At 42.6% G+C, this 18,447-nt stretch overlaps 1 protein-coding gene across 1 annotated transcript in view; it reads right to left on the reverse strand.

Annotated features, from left to right (window-relative positions):
• Window positions 1–18,447, reverse strand: part of EMC3 (ER membrane protein complex subunit 3) — a 140,943-nt gene that overhangs the window by 113,042 nt on the left and 9,454 nt on the right. Inside the window, exons 3-4 of the mRNA XM_044077598.1 lie at window positions 9,226–9,283; window positions 1,708–1,801 (exon numbers count right to left, since the gene is read on the reverse strand). Coding sequence (XP_043933533.1) covers window positions 1,708–1,801; window positions 9,226–9,283 — 152 coding nt within the window. The remainder of the gene's footprint in view (window positions 1–1,707; window positions 1,802–9,225; window positions 9,284–18,447) is intronic.

Consider the following 18,447-nt stretch of genomic DNA (forward strand, 5'->3'; position numbering starts at 1 on the left):
TACTCTCTCCACTTGCAAAGATTATGGAAAAATGTATTCATAGACAACTCATGCACCACCTAATCCAAAATCGCCTTATGGCAGACACTCAGCATGGCTTCCATCCTAATCACAGCACTACTTCAGCCCTCCTAGCCTTAACTAAACACCATAAACCATAATCGCAACAATAATTATATATCCTCAGCCCTCTTTTTGGATCTTTCCAAGGCATTCGATATGGTTGATCACTAACTTTTAATCAACACCCTGCAAACATTCTGTCTAGATACTGGAGCCCTCCAATGGTTTCAATCCTACCTGAATAGTCGACAGCAGGCTGTCCTCTGGCAGAACAAACTCTCTAACCTTCTACCTAACACCCTTGGAGTACCACAAGGCTCTATACTAGGGCCCTTGCTGTTCTCCATCTTCATGAACGACCTTTATACTGTCATCCCAAAAGTCAGCTGTGTCCAATATGCTGATGACTCTACTCTGATTTGCTCAGCCACATCTCCAGTAGAGTTATGGTCAGCTACCCAGACTGAACTTCGTCTGATCCTAAATCCCAATAATAATAGCATGCAGATATGGGTTTACAAACTCCGTTTTCCTATAAATCTCAGAATTAATGTACATCAAAAAAAAATCAATAAATGTTCTAGACCAGTTAAAAGTAAATAAAAAAAAATGTGCACTATTGTTTAAATAATTCATAAACTCCTTAAATGTATCTTCAGTACATACAATTCCAAATATAGTCATCATCTATAAAATGTTTGAATAAAATAGTAATACAAAAAAAAATAAATAAAAATTGTATTACAATAAAATTTGCTTTGTACGGTGCCATATTTGCCCCCATGACCACACCTTTGTGAAGTCTGATAAAAAGCCAGAGGGAATTTTGCATAGCTCTTGTATAAACCAAACTAAAGTAGGTATGCCTGATGAAGTCTGTAAAGACTGTCTTGCTTAGTGGTGGGATAGTAATACTCGGCCTGATGGAGATGAATAACTTGTGGTTAGACTGGAGTAGGTATTAGTAGATGCAGGGCGAGTTAGAGGTGGGGGCCAGTTCAAGGATATTAGAGCGTCTAGTGAGTTGTTTTACAATTTGCAGTAATGCATTAATATTACAAAAGTCTAGAAAACACTGAACATATCCATTTATAGGTGTGCAAGTATGACACTTACCTTCTTGCTATGGGAAGTAAATTATCCAAGAATTATCTGACATATTTAACACCTCAATGGTGTTCAGGTAATTTCCATGATCTTTGGGGGATACTGATAAGGATCTGTAGGTAGCAATGAAGAAACAGTTGTATGTATTAATGGTGATCTGGAGCTTCAAATCAGTGTTGTGGATTGTTTGATATGGGCTGATGATGTTTATGACAAATACAGACCCTTCCCCTGTGGTTACTCAAGGGTCTAACAAGTATGATGGGAGCTAAACTCGGACGCAGAGGGAATGCTGTCTGCACTGAAATCACATCTCACTAACCACAAAGATATGAATGCAAACAAGTTCAGGCATCTTTTAATTTATCCTGCTGGCACTAAAATTGCCAGCATGATCTTATCTGACCTTGAGTTTGTTGTACAGGTATGCTTATGTTATTTTTTTCTAGGCTTCAAACTTGTCTTTAACACAAACACACCCCACTAATGGCAGCAAGATTTTGTGTGCCACTGTGATTCAAATGTTTACCATCTTACCTGTCATTGGAGATGGAGGAACCACCTTCCTTTTAGTCTTCTTGAAAAATCCATCTTCAGGGTTATTAAGGTAATATTTCCTCATAAGAAATGACTGAAATAAGTAAAGAATGCACTTTAAAATGTAATAAACACTCACAGCGATTACACAGACTATAAAACAAAGTACAGTTCAGTGATAACCTTAACACAGCGCACCTACTAAGAAGTCACTAGGGTAGTAAATAATATTAATCTTACTTACCTGGGAAGCAAGTTGGATCCTGAACAGGCTTATCAATACTGCATGAGCAAGTCAATGTAGGTTCTCAACTTATATGGGCAGACATATGTCCTACTTACAATTGTATTTGTCATGAGTTCAGTTAATTTCTATTAAGTTAAAAAAGAACACTTACACATTCACTGCATTTTATTTATTTTGAATTTGTTAACCAGGGTAGAGCACCAATCCCACCAGACCCATTTCAGTCAGGGGCTGGGAAAAATACAATAATTACAAAACCGTTAACATACAAGCTTACTTGTGAGGAAGTCTTTTTCAGAGGATTGATTGTTAGGAGTTCTCCTGCAAATCTCATTTTTATGTTTTGCATTTCCGAGTATATGTGTCTCCTGCCGGCACCCAATATTGTGTTACATGCCAATTTAAGAAAAAAATACATACCCCATGCGATCCCTACACCACAATTCATCAAAAGAGCAAAATCAACAAGACAGGAAGCATGACATATTCAGGTTACAAGGATAGCCATCTCTGTAGCATGGAGAAAGATGAAGCCATGACCTTAATCCAAAAGACTGAGCAATGGTTAGCAACCCAGTAGCTTGAGAAGCAAGTGAGGAAGGGTGAATGTCAGGAGCCAACACATGCTTGCCTATCCTGGGGGAGGAAGGAGGTCCAGCCGTCTGCAATGCTGGGACCTGCCAAAAGCAGAGGTGTGCAGCAGGTATTATATGGGCCTGAGATAAAGGTGCCTTCACCTCTCATGTGTGGAAGCCTGCACATGGACAGGAAAGGCATGTCAGGCCTCCATGTCTGTCATTATGGACTTCAGTCACCAGAAGTGGGGTTAGGGTAAGAAAATAGAACAACTTCCTCATAGTTGCCTAGATGACTGCCATACCACAACTAGCTCTTGTCCCACTGATGGTGGGGACAATTAAGTATGGTTAAAGTATTAGAACCAGACACTCAATAAATGTAGGGGTGAAGTATAGACACAAAAAATCAGAAGGTTAAATTATGTAATACAGTGAAGTACCACAGGAAGCCTGACATTTAGAGTCACAAGCCAAAAAATGATCATGCTTGGTGCAGATGTGAACCAATGAACAAGAGGACACAATGTTAATTCCACAAAAAAAAAAATTCTTGAAGGCAAACACTGGAAGCAATCATGTGTCTAGTAAAATGGCATCGGATAGCTGTATTTTTATGTTGAGAAGTTCACTGCATGAATGCAAACCCAAATGCAGTTAGCAGTCAGTTTGGGCAGGACTTGCTTAGCCACTACAAGCCTCTCCCTCTCTGAAGCAAACAAGATAATCGGTTCATGGGACCACAGGGGATTGCTAGGCTATTGACCCTAGTGGGCCTTTTTAAGCTTAGCCATGCTTCCAAAAATATTAGCCAGGTTTTGCTCCCATGGATATATTTGGGGGTATATACAACTCAGGTACTTGTGGTCAAACATTTACAAGATACCTCTCTCTAACAGAGACAAAGGTGCCAGACCAGGGCTAAATTTATGACCTCCCATCTTATTATCAAAGTTCTACCTGAATAGGTGCACAGAAGAACTCTGCTTCATGTGGATGGGAAGCCTGATCCACAGAAGGGGCAGCCTCTGAGACACACACCTGTCCCTCAGGCATGTCTTATTTATTGTTGCAGATGAGGTTTAGGTCTCTGAACTGAGTGTTTCTGATGCTAATTCCTTCATGGATGTGGAACATGTCCATTAAGGTTGGATCAGAGAAGGATTTGTAGGTCAGAGTACAAGGATAAGTCTTTGAGGTAGCCTGCATAGGATAAGTTGCCTGCACCTTGTATTCTTTTTATTAGGAACCTCTGTGGACACTGCAGTTGTTGCATATGCCTGGTCAGGTACATACCTAATGGGGTACTGTTTTCTATGAATGGTTTAGTCAGGGCAAAGTACAACAGAACAATGAAATCTTTGGACCTAGACTCCATACTTTTGCTTATAAGTTGCACAACATAACAAGACTTCCTCACTACAATAGCTACATGATGGTCAAAGGCCAGGTCACTGCCTTCATGCGTTCCTAAATCCCTGACCAGTGGGTCTGCTCATTTGCCCTCTAGAATTCATGCTATGCATGCCCAGAGTTGGAAAGGCTTTTACTTTCTAGAATTCTCCTCCCAGAAAGAACACAGGGGTGGGTGTGGGGGATTGTGGGTTAGGTCTGAGGGGACATCCACCCCTTGAGAATGTTACTTACAAATATGGGCCTGCAGCTCTGTCATCCTATGAGAAGAGGTGATATCAGCCAGTAAGAATCACCCATAAAATTAAGTTCATGGCTACAAAACCAGCAGGCAAACCTAGGTCAAGAAATTCAAATTCCAACCAGGAAAATGGTTCTTAAAGGAATTAGGATATCCTCTTTAAGGAAGTGCTTGATCAGTTGGTGCTGGGCCTGTCACAATCACGATGTGTAGAAACAGTAGACAAAAGCTCCTTGTAAGTGGAAAACTGATACTCAAAAATTATAACTAAGAATAGCCTGCATGCCAACTTACTGAGGTGACAGAAAGCATCTCCCCACGAAGATGAAGTTATTCCAAAGCCAAAGCCTTTACAAGCCAAGCCATGTTCCCATTTGTTCTTTTTGGGTAGTTCACTGAACAAATTTATAAACAGAGCAGTTTTGTGATCAACAATGACTACCCCTGTCCATGAGGGATATGGGGGCCACCCCAAGGGATAATTTGTGGTCTCCCATTCAATTATTTAGGTTGCATCTGAATGCAGTCAGTGAAGAGCTCTGTTTTATGTGAATAGGAAGTCTATTCCAGAGAAACGGCAGTCTCTGGGAGACACTGTCTCTCCAGCATGTTCTGTTAAAGTCACAGGCTAGGTTGAGATCCCTATAGTGAGAGACTCATGCCATCTGACTTGTGGATGTGCAGCATTTTTCATTAGGGTAGGGTTAGAATTTGCCCTATAGGCCAGGCACAAATCACCTCTCAGCAGCCTATAACATACAGAGTAAAGTAACAGGGCGTCCATCCTCTCCATGTAGATCATGGTTTGGAGTCTATGTATTTTCCTAGTGAGAAACATCTGAAGTCTCTCCAGCTGCTGCAGGTGTTGGGTGAGGTGCATGCAAAAGGGTGTATTACACTCTACTAGTGGTCTGATGAGGGTTGAGTACAGTGGAGTTATAAAATCCCTTGCAATGATGCTATGTCCTTGCTTATGAGATGCACTATGTAGAAGGCTTTCTTTACCACTGTGGAAGCTTGGTGGTCAAAGTTCAGATTGCTATCAACCTGTGTTGCCATGTCTCACACCACTGGATTAGAACTCAGGAAGGTGCTGTTAATATTGCGATTTGTAGGGAATTCTGTTTTGCCAAACAAAATAATTATGTATTTTTTGCATTTAGTTTTAGACCATGGCTCTGGCACCAATCATTCATTTGTGTTAGCCGTTCTTGAGATTATTAGGGGACTCGAAGATTGTTCCCAGTTTACAAAAATCAATGAACTTGGTGAGCCAGAGGCAATCTTCTTTGGTCTGAATTACTAAGAAATAGATGCCAAACAGTAAGGGGCCCAGCACAGATCCCTGTAGTACTCCATTGGTGACAGGTCTACTGGTGGAGTTGGAGTCACCAATTTTGACAGAGTGTGTTCTGCCGGTGACATCTAGTAACATAAGGATTAATCCCCAGTAGGGAGTTTTCAATGATGCCAGAGTGGGGGACTGTGTCAAAAGCCTTAGCAAAGTTGAGATAAGTTGTGTGCATTGTCTACATTTGCCCATGGCTTTGGTGACATTCTCAAAGAAGTCTACCAGATAAACATGATCTACTTATCAAAGCCAAACTGGGTTGGGTCGAATGTCTGGAAGTCACCTATGTCCTTGTTGATAAGGTCCATGATAATTATTTCCATGGCTTTGCAGATGAGGCTGCTTAGACTTATGGGTCTGTAGTTCCCAGGGTCAGTCGATGGCCCTCCTTTGTGCAGGGGAATTACTGTTGCTGTTCACCATTTTACAGGACATAGCCAGTTCTCAAGCTATGATTAAACAGAATGCCAAGTGGGTCCACTAGGTCTTATTTTAGATTGTTTAGTAAACAACCTGGGATATTATCTAGTCCCACTGAGGCCATGTTTTTGGCCTTGCTGAGCCTAGAGATTAACTGTTCTCTAGAGATACTAGGCAGAGGAATGGTGTTAGGTATTCTTTGGGATATGGTAGGTAGGGTTAGGGGGTGAAGTTTGCACGGAATCTGTCAGTTAACAGGTTGGAAATATCTTCTGGTGTAGTTAGAGTGATCCCATCTACAACCAGTTCGGCACATAGCTGGGCATTCCCTTTTAGACTTCAGATGTAGTTAAAGAATGCCTTGGCTAAGGATGTGATTTTAGTTTTATAGCTTGCTTTATAAGATTTTACAAAATTTCAGATTTTCTTCTTTAGGCTTAGGAGGGATCTCTTCCTCTGCAGAGTGATATCCCTCTTGCTTTTGGACAACAGTTTCTTCATCTGGTTATATAATTTGTTTACACCTGAAATCCACCATGGTAGCTTGTTTTTACAGGAAGACCTGGTTTTGATTCGGTCAGGTACAGCAGAGTTTATATAGTCGCTTAAGAGTTTGTAAAGGGCATTTGCACACACTTCTGTATAGTGATCATTGATGTCTACGAATGCAGAACTTCCAAAGTGACTTCAACAAGGGATCTAAACCAGGACTTAAGCTGAGAAGTAAAGTCAGCTGTTGCCTCACGCTTTGTTATGATGAGACACCAATAAAAATATGAGAATATAAACAGAACTTTGCTATCTCTTCAGTTACACCTATATTGGTACTTTCGGCAAAGCTCTGTTTTTACCAGCAACTTTCTCAAATGAGATAACCCACATTTAAAAAAAGAAGGAAACTGATTTAAAATACTTTTAATATTCATGTGAACCAATGGTTGTAGCCTGTTAAAGCTCATAATGACAAAGGTCTTTTTAGACACCTTTAATAAATTCACACATTGAATAATGACAGGGCTACATAAACTGCTACAGAAAAGAAAATATACTATTTAAACCATTTTCTTGGCTACAAGTTCCAGAGCTGTGCAGCTTATCTATTTCTCTCTCTGTATACTCTGTCAGTCCCTGGTAGGGAAGGCAACTTCTAACCTACTTTATGAGCCTCCACTTCGCCTCATCCCACTCTATTACTTTTTCCAATATCTTGGTTCCTTTGCGAGTTTTCGCCAATAAATTTCAGCCCCCTCTTGCCTATTTTCTATATCCCTACTTGCAGTCATCCCTACTGGTAACACCCCCTTTCTCTGCTCATGTGTCAGCTTGATTCCTAGGGTAATTTATAGTTTCCAGTGACAGAAGACAAAGTGAAAGAATTTCAGAGATGTACTGACACAGTGAGGCAGAAGGGCAGCCGCGGTGGTGCAGCAGTTAGCGTTGCCACCTCACAGCAATAGGTTCTCCGTTTCGATCCTCGGCTGGGGTGCCTTCTGTGCGGAGTCTGCATGTCCTCCCTGTGGTCGCGTGGGTTTCCTCCGGGTGCTCCGGTTTCCTCCCACATCCCAAAGACATGCTGCAGGTGGACTGAACACTCTAAATTGGCCCTAGGTGTGAGTGTGTACCTTCTGTGGAAGGTTGGGTGTCAGGCTGGCAACGTGACACTGTAAAACTCCACTGCCAATCATGAGCGGACAGGTGATCCTCTGTGGTGACCCCTAACTGGGAAAAGACCCCTAACTGGGAAAAGCCGAAAGAAGAAGAAGACTGACAGTGAGGCAGAAATGGAGTTGTTGAAATACATTACAGTGCTGACCTGAAAAAAAAAATGAGAAACTCACTGTTTTTGTTTCAAGGATGAGGAAAGCTACACACAAGTTTTTAATATTCAAAGCTGCCAAAACAGATGTTTGAAAGAATAAGTGAATCATGTCTGCAGATAAAGTGCAAAGAAAAAGACAGACATATAGGGCCACATTCCAAAAGCATTCTTTTGGGGTAAGTTCTTAAGCCTGACAACTTACAGTGGAGTAAGTCACTTACCGTAAGAGCACAAGGTTTGGAATCAGGCCCTTTATACATTAGATATAAAAATAAGCCATATATCTACGTATGAATGAATTAAACAGGTGCTACAGTCGGAAATGCTATTCACTATATACAGTAAGAATGCTAAACAGCATGGTTATGTGTCCCCTGCAGACAACAATGTGTACAAAACTAATATCCAATATGGTGTGAGAGTACTACAGACCACAAAATGTGAGGCAAAGACAGGCCATTTACCCACAGAAAAAAAAATGTACAAGTTGAAATGCTTAAGCACACACAGTAGCTACATATCTAGATAAATATAAACAGATGTAATTTTATATACACACAATTAATCAGTACATGACTCAGTCAGCAAAGCTATGTGCCACCTAGGTTACATGCTAATACCAGACATGATGTGATACTGACAGATCAGTGAAAGATGTACAGCACAAAGGGAAGGTTTTCCATGTGTACAGCAGAGATGGAAAGTTTGCCATGTGTACAGCTATTTCTTCTGTTTGCAGAATGTGCTTGAACTGATTTTCAAGGAGAAAAGCTACAGGTGCAAACACCATGACTAACAATACTGTGAATACAGTACTAATAAAGATCCTAATAAACATCCATTTATCCATTCACTTCTGTACTTGCTGTCCTCCAATTCAGGATAAAGAGCAGGAGCCTACTCTGGCAAGCAAAGAGTACCGGGAGTGACAATCTTTTGAGGAAATGCAATTTTGTCATAGGAAACACACTCGCATGTGCAACACAGATTCTCACACAGACACTTAATACCCACTTTCATACCACCCGTGTACCCCCAACACACACAAAAAATACACATACATTCTATCTGCATGAATCAGCGGTCTGCACAGCATTAAGCCAGCCTGCTTCCCCACAACAGAGTTTACCCACTGACATGAACAAGTGTAAGCTTTACCTAGCTGCATACACTTATTTTCTACACTGTTCTTTAGTGTAACTTGCATTGTATGCAGTGTGAAACTTCTGTAGCATGCAGACTGACGTCAAATTCTAAATGTAGTAGCCTACTGACCAGGATACTCACCAAAAAGCTTGAAATTGTCTTTTCATTTTTACACATAAGTGCTTGTGCAAATAGAACTACATAAATTTGACTCCACTGTGAGTCCTGACAGATAAAAATTTGGACAAAAAAATAGATAAAGAGAGAGAGCTGCACTTGTGTGTGAGAGTACAAACAAATACATACCTGTCTTGGAATGTACTTTCCATTTTCTCTAAGGATTCGACTTCTTATAAGAACTTGACTGTGAAGGAAAATTAAAACATGAATTTGTCTTTGTCCCATTTAAAAAAATTACAACATGAAAAGGGGAAAAATCAGTTACTTTCGAGTTATATATGTAAAATGTACCAAACGTGTTCATACAGATACAAAACACACAAACAAATCTACACACTTGCACCAAATGTACAAATTATACATATGTAATCCAAACTATGAAGTGCACACACAAAAAAGTATATTAAAAAATGTATTTTTATATATGTGCGTTGTGTGTCTGTCTATGTATATTGACCATACTTGTAGAAAAATATCCTGAATATGGATTAAAAAACTGAAACATTTCACCTTCACTATTAAAGTTCTCTAATCTGGGAAGAGGTGGCATTCACCTTCTGGATCCTGGAAATTGTTTTTCTCATTCAGAGGGTGCACAATCTTGGAAATTAGTGCAATTTCTTTATTTATATGAACCCAAGTGTTGCACTAATTTCCACTGGTGTGTAACCAGGCAGTAGTTAAGCGGCTAGGATGGTGGCTGGCAAACAGAAAGATATACAGACTTTTATCAGCAGTATCTTTCAAAGCTTGAAATCTGTAGTTTTCCGGATGCAACACTGTTGTAAATTAGTATGACTCAGAAACTTCATACATTTTTATCAATCACAAGTCTGAAATAAAATTAGATTAATTGTCTTTCCTCCAAATATCAACATACATTGACCTGACGTTAGTGCATCACTCAGAGACATTTAAGAGAGCTTTGGTGGAAAGGTAATTGACAAAATGGGGCTGGTCTATCACCTGAACATACTGCTTGGTGTTTCTGTATCATACAGTAATGTTACACTGCAGAAATAGCATGATATCCAGAGACAGATGCTACCAATAGAGACTCCTTGGTCTCAGCTGATGTAGTTTCCCTACTCTGCATATCTCATCACTGTACACATGCAGGCAACTACCATTAAAATGTACAGTGAAGCAGCAGACAGATACAGTGTCCTGCAGATGCTCCTCAGAACTGCAGAAATAGCATGATATTCAGAGACAGACGCTACCAATAGAGACTCCTTGGACACAGCTGATGTAGTTTCCCTACTCTGCATATCTCATCACTGTAGATGTGCAGACAAGTACCATTAAAATGTACAGTGAAGCAGCAGACAGATACAGCATCCTGCAGATGCTGTTCAGAAGACAGCAAAGCCCTCTTCCATCTGGGGCTCTTACTAATTCACAGTACAAGGACTTCTGTGACTTCCTAAGAAGGGGTCTGCAGTGTACAAACTTTTGGTGAGGGTAGGAGCATCCACATGCCAACCACCTTAGATTGCAATTCACTGAAGGATCAGGAGTGCTAATTTTGATCGTCAGACATCTTGCAGTGTTAAAGCCTTAGAGAACAGGAAGTTTGCTCACTTCAACTATCTTCATCGTTTACTTACAGTGCTCTAAAACCCAGTCTAGAGAAGATCACAAAACCATTATCCATCTAAAATCTGAATGATTCAGCACTTCAAGGACTTTGACTGCTTCACAGTAAGGAGTCTTCAGTATACCAGTATCTAGAGACAGTACAGCTTTCCATGCGTCAGCTACTTCAATTTAACTTCCACTAAAGGATTGGGGTGCCTGATCTTTGATGGCCAGCTTCTGCAGGGGCATAGGGTAGAATATGACTGGTCAGATGGGTGCTTTACAGACTCCGATGACTACACATGCCTTGGTAACATCCCAGACCACAGTGCCGACAGTTTCTGCGACTATATGGGCTCCAATAACTGTACATGCCTCGGCACCATCCCTGACCACTGTGCAGACAGTTTCTTCAGCTCCACTGGCTCCAAAACTCGAATACCTGCCAAGGACAAGATATGCTCCAACTTATGACCCTTTTTTGGGGCAGAGGTTTAGCCCCTTTCTAGAAAGACCTGATTCCCCTTCAGTAGCCTCCTTTAGATCCACTAGGAATTTTTCTGAACTAGACCTAGTGCGGGATGTGGACCAGCTTCTGGCAGCTAGGGGATTGCCCATTCCAGCTAGACCTTCCGTCCCTCCTGGCTTGGAATCTTTTACCACATCTTCTCCTGTTTATCCTCCTCTAGCATCCACCCTGATCTCGGTACCGATGTCCGCTTCAGTAAATACTCTCTCGGCTCCAACAGTAGTGTTTCCCCTGTTGGCACTGACCACCCTTGCTGCATCGGCTCTGATGGAGCAGATGCTTTCTAGGCGTGGTGCTTGGACTGTCCGTACTTTGGTACCTAGTCCGGCGCTTATTTTCTCGCCGGCACAGTCTATCCCTCCTTGAGTGGGCCTGCTGTACAGGTGATAGAAAGGGTCCTTCCTTCCAAAGGCTCACAGTCAGCACCAATGACATCAGTATCAGAAACCTCCCCTAGCATGCATCTTTCCCAACCCGCTATGTCAGGTCCCTGGGCACGGGAGTCACAAGAACCCCCTTGAAGGGAACCCCTTCTTCAGAGTCCTCCTCAGAAGATCCCAATGGAGAGCCACCCTGGAAGAAACGGTGCAAGAGGAAGCACCTTGATTCCCCGACGGAATCCATCACAGATTACAATGATTGTGAAGGGGGGGTCCCCACGCTCTCCCCCAGACGACATTTCATTCGGAGACATTCTCGAAATCCTCAAACAGTGTGGGGAATGGAAGTCCTCTAACCCATCTTCTGAGGAATCGGTGGTCCTGCAGGCCTTCTGTGCCCGGCCATATACTTGGTGACCTCACCAGCAGATGACCTTGTTAAACGAATTGTGCAGAGTGCCTGGAAGGCCCCGGACAATGTAGAACCTGTCCCCCAGAGACCAGACAAAATTTTATCTACACCTGAAGACCAGCCTCACTGGTCCACGCAGTTGTCAGTTGATTCTATGGTTGTGGCGGCGGCCACCAAGAGGGAACTGGCAGAAAATAGTTCCACTGTCCATCTTCCAAACAGGGAGTCCCGGACCATGGACAGACTAGGGAAGTGGACCTATGCTTCAGCGACCTTCGGCATTCGGTCGCTGAACTATCTGGCACACTTTACTCGCCTCCAAAGAGACCTAATTTCCGAAATGTCTTCCTCTTTGGTGGGGGTACTGCCTGATGAGGTGTGTGACACTGTCACTTCACAACTAGCTACCCCTGAATCCATCTCGAACTCCTCGATGCATTTGATATCTCACACCACTGAGGGGGCAGCTCGAGCTGCCGCATCTGGTGTTGTCATGAGACGTAATGCTTGGATGCAGTTGTGTGATTTTGCAGACCCCTTTAAATCTTCCTTTGTCAATGCACCTGTCGAAGAATCTGCACTTTTTGAACCCAAGGTACGAAACACACTTGTAGGTAGTGAGAAAGACGAAAAAGACCTTGTCTGCTGTGGGTATATGCTTTTCCAACCCCCAGAGGTCATACTCCAGGAACCAGAAGGGAGGAAAGATGTGGTTCAAGAAATCCCAAGGATCCTTTCATGACACTTGTGGTGAACAATCCCCCTGGGGCCAATGGGGCAACTCATATGGAAGACATCCCTTTCGGGGTAGAGGGGGTCCATGTAACCAGGGCACCAGAGATTCTTTCTCCGGCAGACCCTACCAGCGCTCCTGAGCAGCGGCCTGATTGCTTTCCTCTGGAAGCAGTTGGAGGTCGTTTTTCTCTGCATTTATCAGCCTGGCATCTTATTACTACCAATGTTTGGGTGCAGAGAATAATATCCAGAGGCTACCAAATACCATTCGATTTATCTCCCAGACCCATCAAATGAATCCCCGATGTACCACCCAATCAGAGGGAATTAGCAGCCTTAGAAATAGAAAAGCTGCTAAGAAAAATAGTCATCCAACCATTCCCACCAGACCAGACAGGATCCGAGTTTTACTCGGGGTACTTTTTAGTGCCAAAAAAGACAGGGGACTGGAGACCAATCCTGGATCTCAGCCTACTGAACAAATTTATCAAACCTCAAAAATTCCGGATGGTCACAGTACAGTCCATTCTTCCCTTCCTAGGGAGGGACAATTGGATGTGCTCTATAGACCTCCAGGATGCGTACTACCACATAAAGATGGATCACTGCTCCCGGAGGTTTCTCTGCTTCCGGCTGGGAGCCAATCATTCCCAGTTCAGGGCACTGCCATTCGGTCTCTCGACTGCCCCCCCCAGTGTTCACCAAATGTATGGCAGTTGTGATAGCTCATCTTTGACTACAAGGATTCCACGCTTTTCCCTATCTAGACGACTGGCTCCTTACCGTTCTGATCAAGAATCTCCTAGTCCGCAGCCTCTCTTACACTCAAGGTCTCACTGTCTGCTTGGGGATTACAATCAACAAAGACAAATCTCAGATATCCTCAACGAAGACACTGGAATTTATTGGAGCGGTCTTTGACACAACATCCTGTCAAGCTTCTCTCCCCCCTCACAGGCTTTTGAAAATAAGACACCAAATCCAAGACCTTCTTCCTCACACATATGTGCAGCACGTCATGTACTGCAACTCTTGGGCTCCATGGCAGCTGCCATTATGTTAGTACCACTGGAGAGACTGCACATGAAAATCCTGCAGTTGCTCCTTTCCGCACAATGGTCGTTGTTAACCCACCCACTCAACGACATGATACACCTTACAAACCGTTGCAAGGAAGAAATGCTATGGTGGATGAAGCCACAAACTAATCTTTGGTGTCAACCGTTTTGTCTTCCCCACCCACAGCCACGGTGACAGCGGACGCTTCACTGATAGGGTAGGGGACATTTCCAGGGAATGACTGTCCAAGGCACATGGACTCCCATCGAGGCCAACTTGCACATAAATGTCCTGGAACTGAGAGCAGTTCTCTTAGAGTTGCAAGTGTTCCATGCATCCCTACCCTCGGAGACCACTGCAATTCAGTCAGACAACATGTCAGTCATCTGATATATCAACAAGCAAGGCAGAACCAGCTCTTACTCCCTGTGTCGGGAAGCCATGAGGATTTGGCACTGGGCGATAGCTTCCAATCGCTTTCTTATAGCAACGCACATTCACGGGAGTTCCAACCTTATTGTGGAAAATCTGAGCAGGAACATCCTGATGCCTCACGAGTGGTCCCTCAACCCTGTAATAGCAGATCGGATATTCCAAAACTGGGGCAAGCCTTGCTGAAACCTATTTGCTTCCCCTCTAAACTACAAATGCAGAAGCTATTTTGCCTTGATCCCCCCTCAGGGGGAACCACCAAGGGACGCTCTAATGCACGATTGGCCCCCGGGTCTTCTGTATGCCTTTCCCCCATTTCCCCTCATTCCAAAATTTCTCCAGAAAGCTCAGAGGTTGAAAAGCAAAGTGATCCTCATTGCTCCCTACTGGCCACGTTAAGTCTGGTTCCCGTTTCTATGGCCTCATCTGATTCACAGCCTGTGGATCCTGGCTCATTCCCAGGACCTGTTATGTCATCCTCAGGGACTGATACATCCAAACATGCATGGTCTCAAGCTCACAGCTTGTTTCCTCCACTTCCAATGATTGCCAGGCTGCCTGACATCCCATCTCTTGTTCGTAAAATTCTTCTGGCCTCACACAAACCTTCCACTAGAAAGGTTTATTCTAGTAAATGTCATACTCTAATGTAGCACCCACAATGGAGGAATTCCTATCATCACTGAAGAAATGCATACTAATGGAGAAAAGAATTAAAGAGTTAAGAACTTTTCCTAAGCCATTGGTTAATAGTCCGTAGAGGAAAGGTTTGAATTTGATCGATACCCTAGAGATGGAACCAAACTCTTCCTATCATAGTTCATATATTAACTTATTATTTAACTACAAATGTTTTCATCTGAATCCTTTTTGTCAGGCTAAATGTAAATACTGTAAATAGCTATTGAATGTTATGAATGTATTAAATTAATGTGTTATTTCATCAAAATAAAAATCATTTGAGATAAAAAAAAAAAAAAGAAAGAGAGAACCTCTGTCATTCCCAGTGTTCTGAGTAATTCTAAACCTTTCTGAGTAATTCTAAACCTTTCATTAAAAACTCAGCATGTCTTTTGACAAATATTATATTTAAGGGTCAATTCTCTTACTAAGACTCTAAAAGACTTTAATGTTATTCTCCGAAAAAAAAAACACAGAATGAAAGGGAGCTACAAGGTGCTGAGTATTCTGCATCTACCCCGTGCTGATTTCAAAGATGTTGAGAATCTACAAAACTATGTGCCATTTTCAGTTTATTCTGACTTACACTACACTTGTACTTTATTAACTGTGCTATTTTATTAACTGTACTTTTTCACTGTTTTACTGTTAAATTGTTTAATTAACTGGGTGTGAACTGTTCTGCTGTTATATTCAAGTGTGTATCTGTAATCGACCTAAACAGAGTTTAAATATTTTTAGCATAGTCCGGTTACAGGTTTTGCTGTATCCAGATCTGTTTGTGTGATTCCTGTGCTTCCTGCTATGCCATCTTGTGTTGGCTGGGGCCAACCTGGACTTAGTGGGAGTAAGAGAACTGGTTGGAACTGGTCAGGCATAGGGTGTTTAGCTAAGAGCTCAGGGGCAAGGGTTGATTGGTCAATTCCAGTATTTCTACTTTACTTTTGTTTTTGTAGTATTTAAACCCCATATTTGTGTGGGTTTGCACTTGTTTGCACGTTGCACACTTCTGCTGCTCTGTTGTAACCCTTTGTGAGGTATCTCAGCTGCATTTTTCCCTTGCCAGCACTCCTGTGTAAGTGAGGCCTTCCCTTGCAGCTACTGTATTGACTTTATCCAGCCCTACTCACACCTATAGATGCTATCCTCAGATAGTACCCACTCTACTATTCTAGATCTCTCTTCCACAAATTTCAGACAACCATGGACAGACATTTTCCTTTTGTTTCTCCTTCTAGTCTGGTTGATATGGGCATTATGAGAGAGTGTAGCAACTGCCTCATGTACACAGACAACCCTCGACTACTACCACCTAGGAACACAATATGTGAGAGATGCAATCACATTAAGAACCTAGAATCCTTGCAGTCTCAAATCACAAGCAAGTACATCTGGCACTGAGAAGGTTGTCTGCACAAACACCACACTTCTAACACCACCACACCTGTACAACATAGTCCCACATATGTGGAGGTTCTCAACAAAACAGATCTCGGAGGCAAAAACACACACGCACATCACAACCCACAGTAACAAGCACTGCACATAGTACACACGCCTGTGTCTCACAGCCTCCAAGGCCCAGCCACAAACCCAACATACTAGTCACTGGAGACTCTATAGTGAAACACACAGAATTGCCTCTCACCAGGCTAGATAAGGAGAAAGTCACAGTATGTTGTCTGTCAGGTGCTAGAGTCTGCCATATCATGCATGCACTCAAGTCTCTCAACAGCAGGTACTATTATGACTTTGTCATAGTCCATGTTGGTGTGAATGACTTGAGATTTACCTCTCTGGACTATATGGAGAGAGATGATTGAGCTTGCTGAATATGTCACAGGCATGTATGTCCCTAGCCCTAAGCAGCATCATGCCGTCACCCAGAATGATGCCTCAATACAAACAGAAAATGATTGACTGTAACAATCGGCTTAGTTTCTGGTGTCATTCCAAGGGGATCCAGTACTTGACAGTCTGGGAGGACATGACTGACAGACCACGATGCTTTGCCAGAGATGGCCTCCATCTGTCTCCCCTGGGCTTCAGGCTTCTGGCAAAGGCTCTTGCTGCCCCCGTCGTGCCTTTTTTAGGCAAAGTCATGAGGACAAAATTACCAACGTGCAAAATTCTTCTAAACGAAATTTAAAGGTCATGCCACTAAACGTTAGGAGTCTTAACAAGAAACTGCACTCAGTGCAAGCATTTCTCCCCCTGGAAGATGCTGACATGTGTGTAGTCACTGAAACCTGGTTCAAAGCTGCGGAGAGCACCCCAGCCTTACCAGGTTACTCATCTTAATGTAATTTCAGACCCCTAAAGGAGGGCTACAAAGCCAAAGGAGATGCAGTTTCAATGTTTATCAAAGACATACACACCTCCAGGCTGGTCAAACAGTATGATGCACAGGAGACACTTCAGGTGCAGTTAACTGTTGACAAAACACCTATTCAAATCATAGCTAGCTACAGACCCCCAATTATGACTCAAGACACCAACCCCGCCTGTCTGGACTTACTTGAATCCATCAAGACTCAACCCTCTTCCTTGATCCTGAGCAACTTTAACTACCCAACCACAGTGTGGAAGATCTAGTATAGCCCAAATACAAATGCCCACAGATTCCTCGACTTCGTCAATGCCAATGCACTGGATCACCTGGTCGACATCCCCATGAGAGGGGGAAATATCCTGAACTTGGTACTAACCAATATGATTAGCTACTGTAGCACCCCTACAGTGTCATCCTGCTTGGTAAGATCCTACTATAAAGCTATCACTTTCGAAGTCACCAGGGTCAAACAAAAAAACTTTTCCAAAGCTGACTACAATCTCTTGAAAGCAGGTATAAGCAGCTTCACAGCAACCATCCCTTCAGTTGAACTACAACTACTGTCCAAGACTACACAAAAAAAAACTATATGAGCACCTACACAGCTGCATGGATTTAGCAATACTTGACAAGACCAAATCATCTTCTTTAAGGAAGAGTAAATCTGTCTGGTGGACAGCAGCAATAAACAAACTCTATAATAAAAGAAAAAAAAATTGCTGTCCAGGACCAAGAAGGAGCATATGCCAAGTTGGAATCTCTCTCCTTTGTCTGAACAAGCAAATAAGGTCAAAGGTGAAATCCTCTAAGGCTAACTTTGAGTCCAAATTGGCCACATCTGCTAAGGACAATCACAATGCCTTCTTCACCTACGTCAGCAATCTCAAAGGTAACACCCAAATCTGCTCTGAACTGGTGGTCAAGAACACCACATACACAAATGCCATAGATATAACCAACCTGCTAGCAGACAGGTTCAGTGAAAACTTCACCCCCTTCCCCCCATTAGTAAACCAGGACATCCCCAGCACCTGCCCTCCCTCCCCTCATAAGCAGGGAGAAGTTTTTTAATTCTACACTGGGAAAGTCCACTGGTCAAAGAAGAGATCAGTGGAGGCCCAGGGAGAAAAACTCCACAAAAGCAGTTAGTACATAGTATTCAAAACAGTTAGTAAAACAAAATACATTGTACAAAAACACAACAAAA

The sequence above is a fragment of the Protopterus annectens genome, chromosome 7.part0 (assembly GCF_019279795.1).
Source record: "Protopterus annectens isolate FY-2018-M chromosome 7.part0, PAN1.0, whole genome shotgun sequence".
Taxonomy (NCBI): Eukaryota; Metazoa; Chordata; order Ceratodontiformes; family Protopteridae; genus Protopterus; species Protopterus annectens.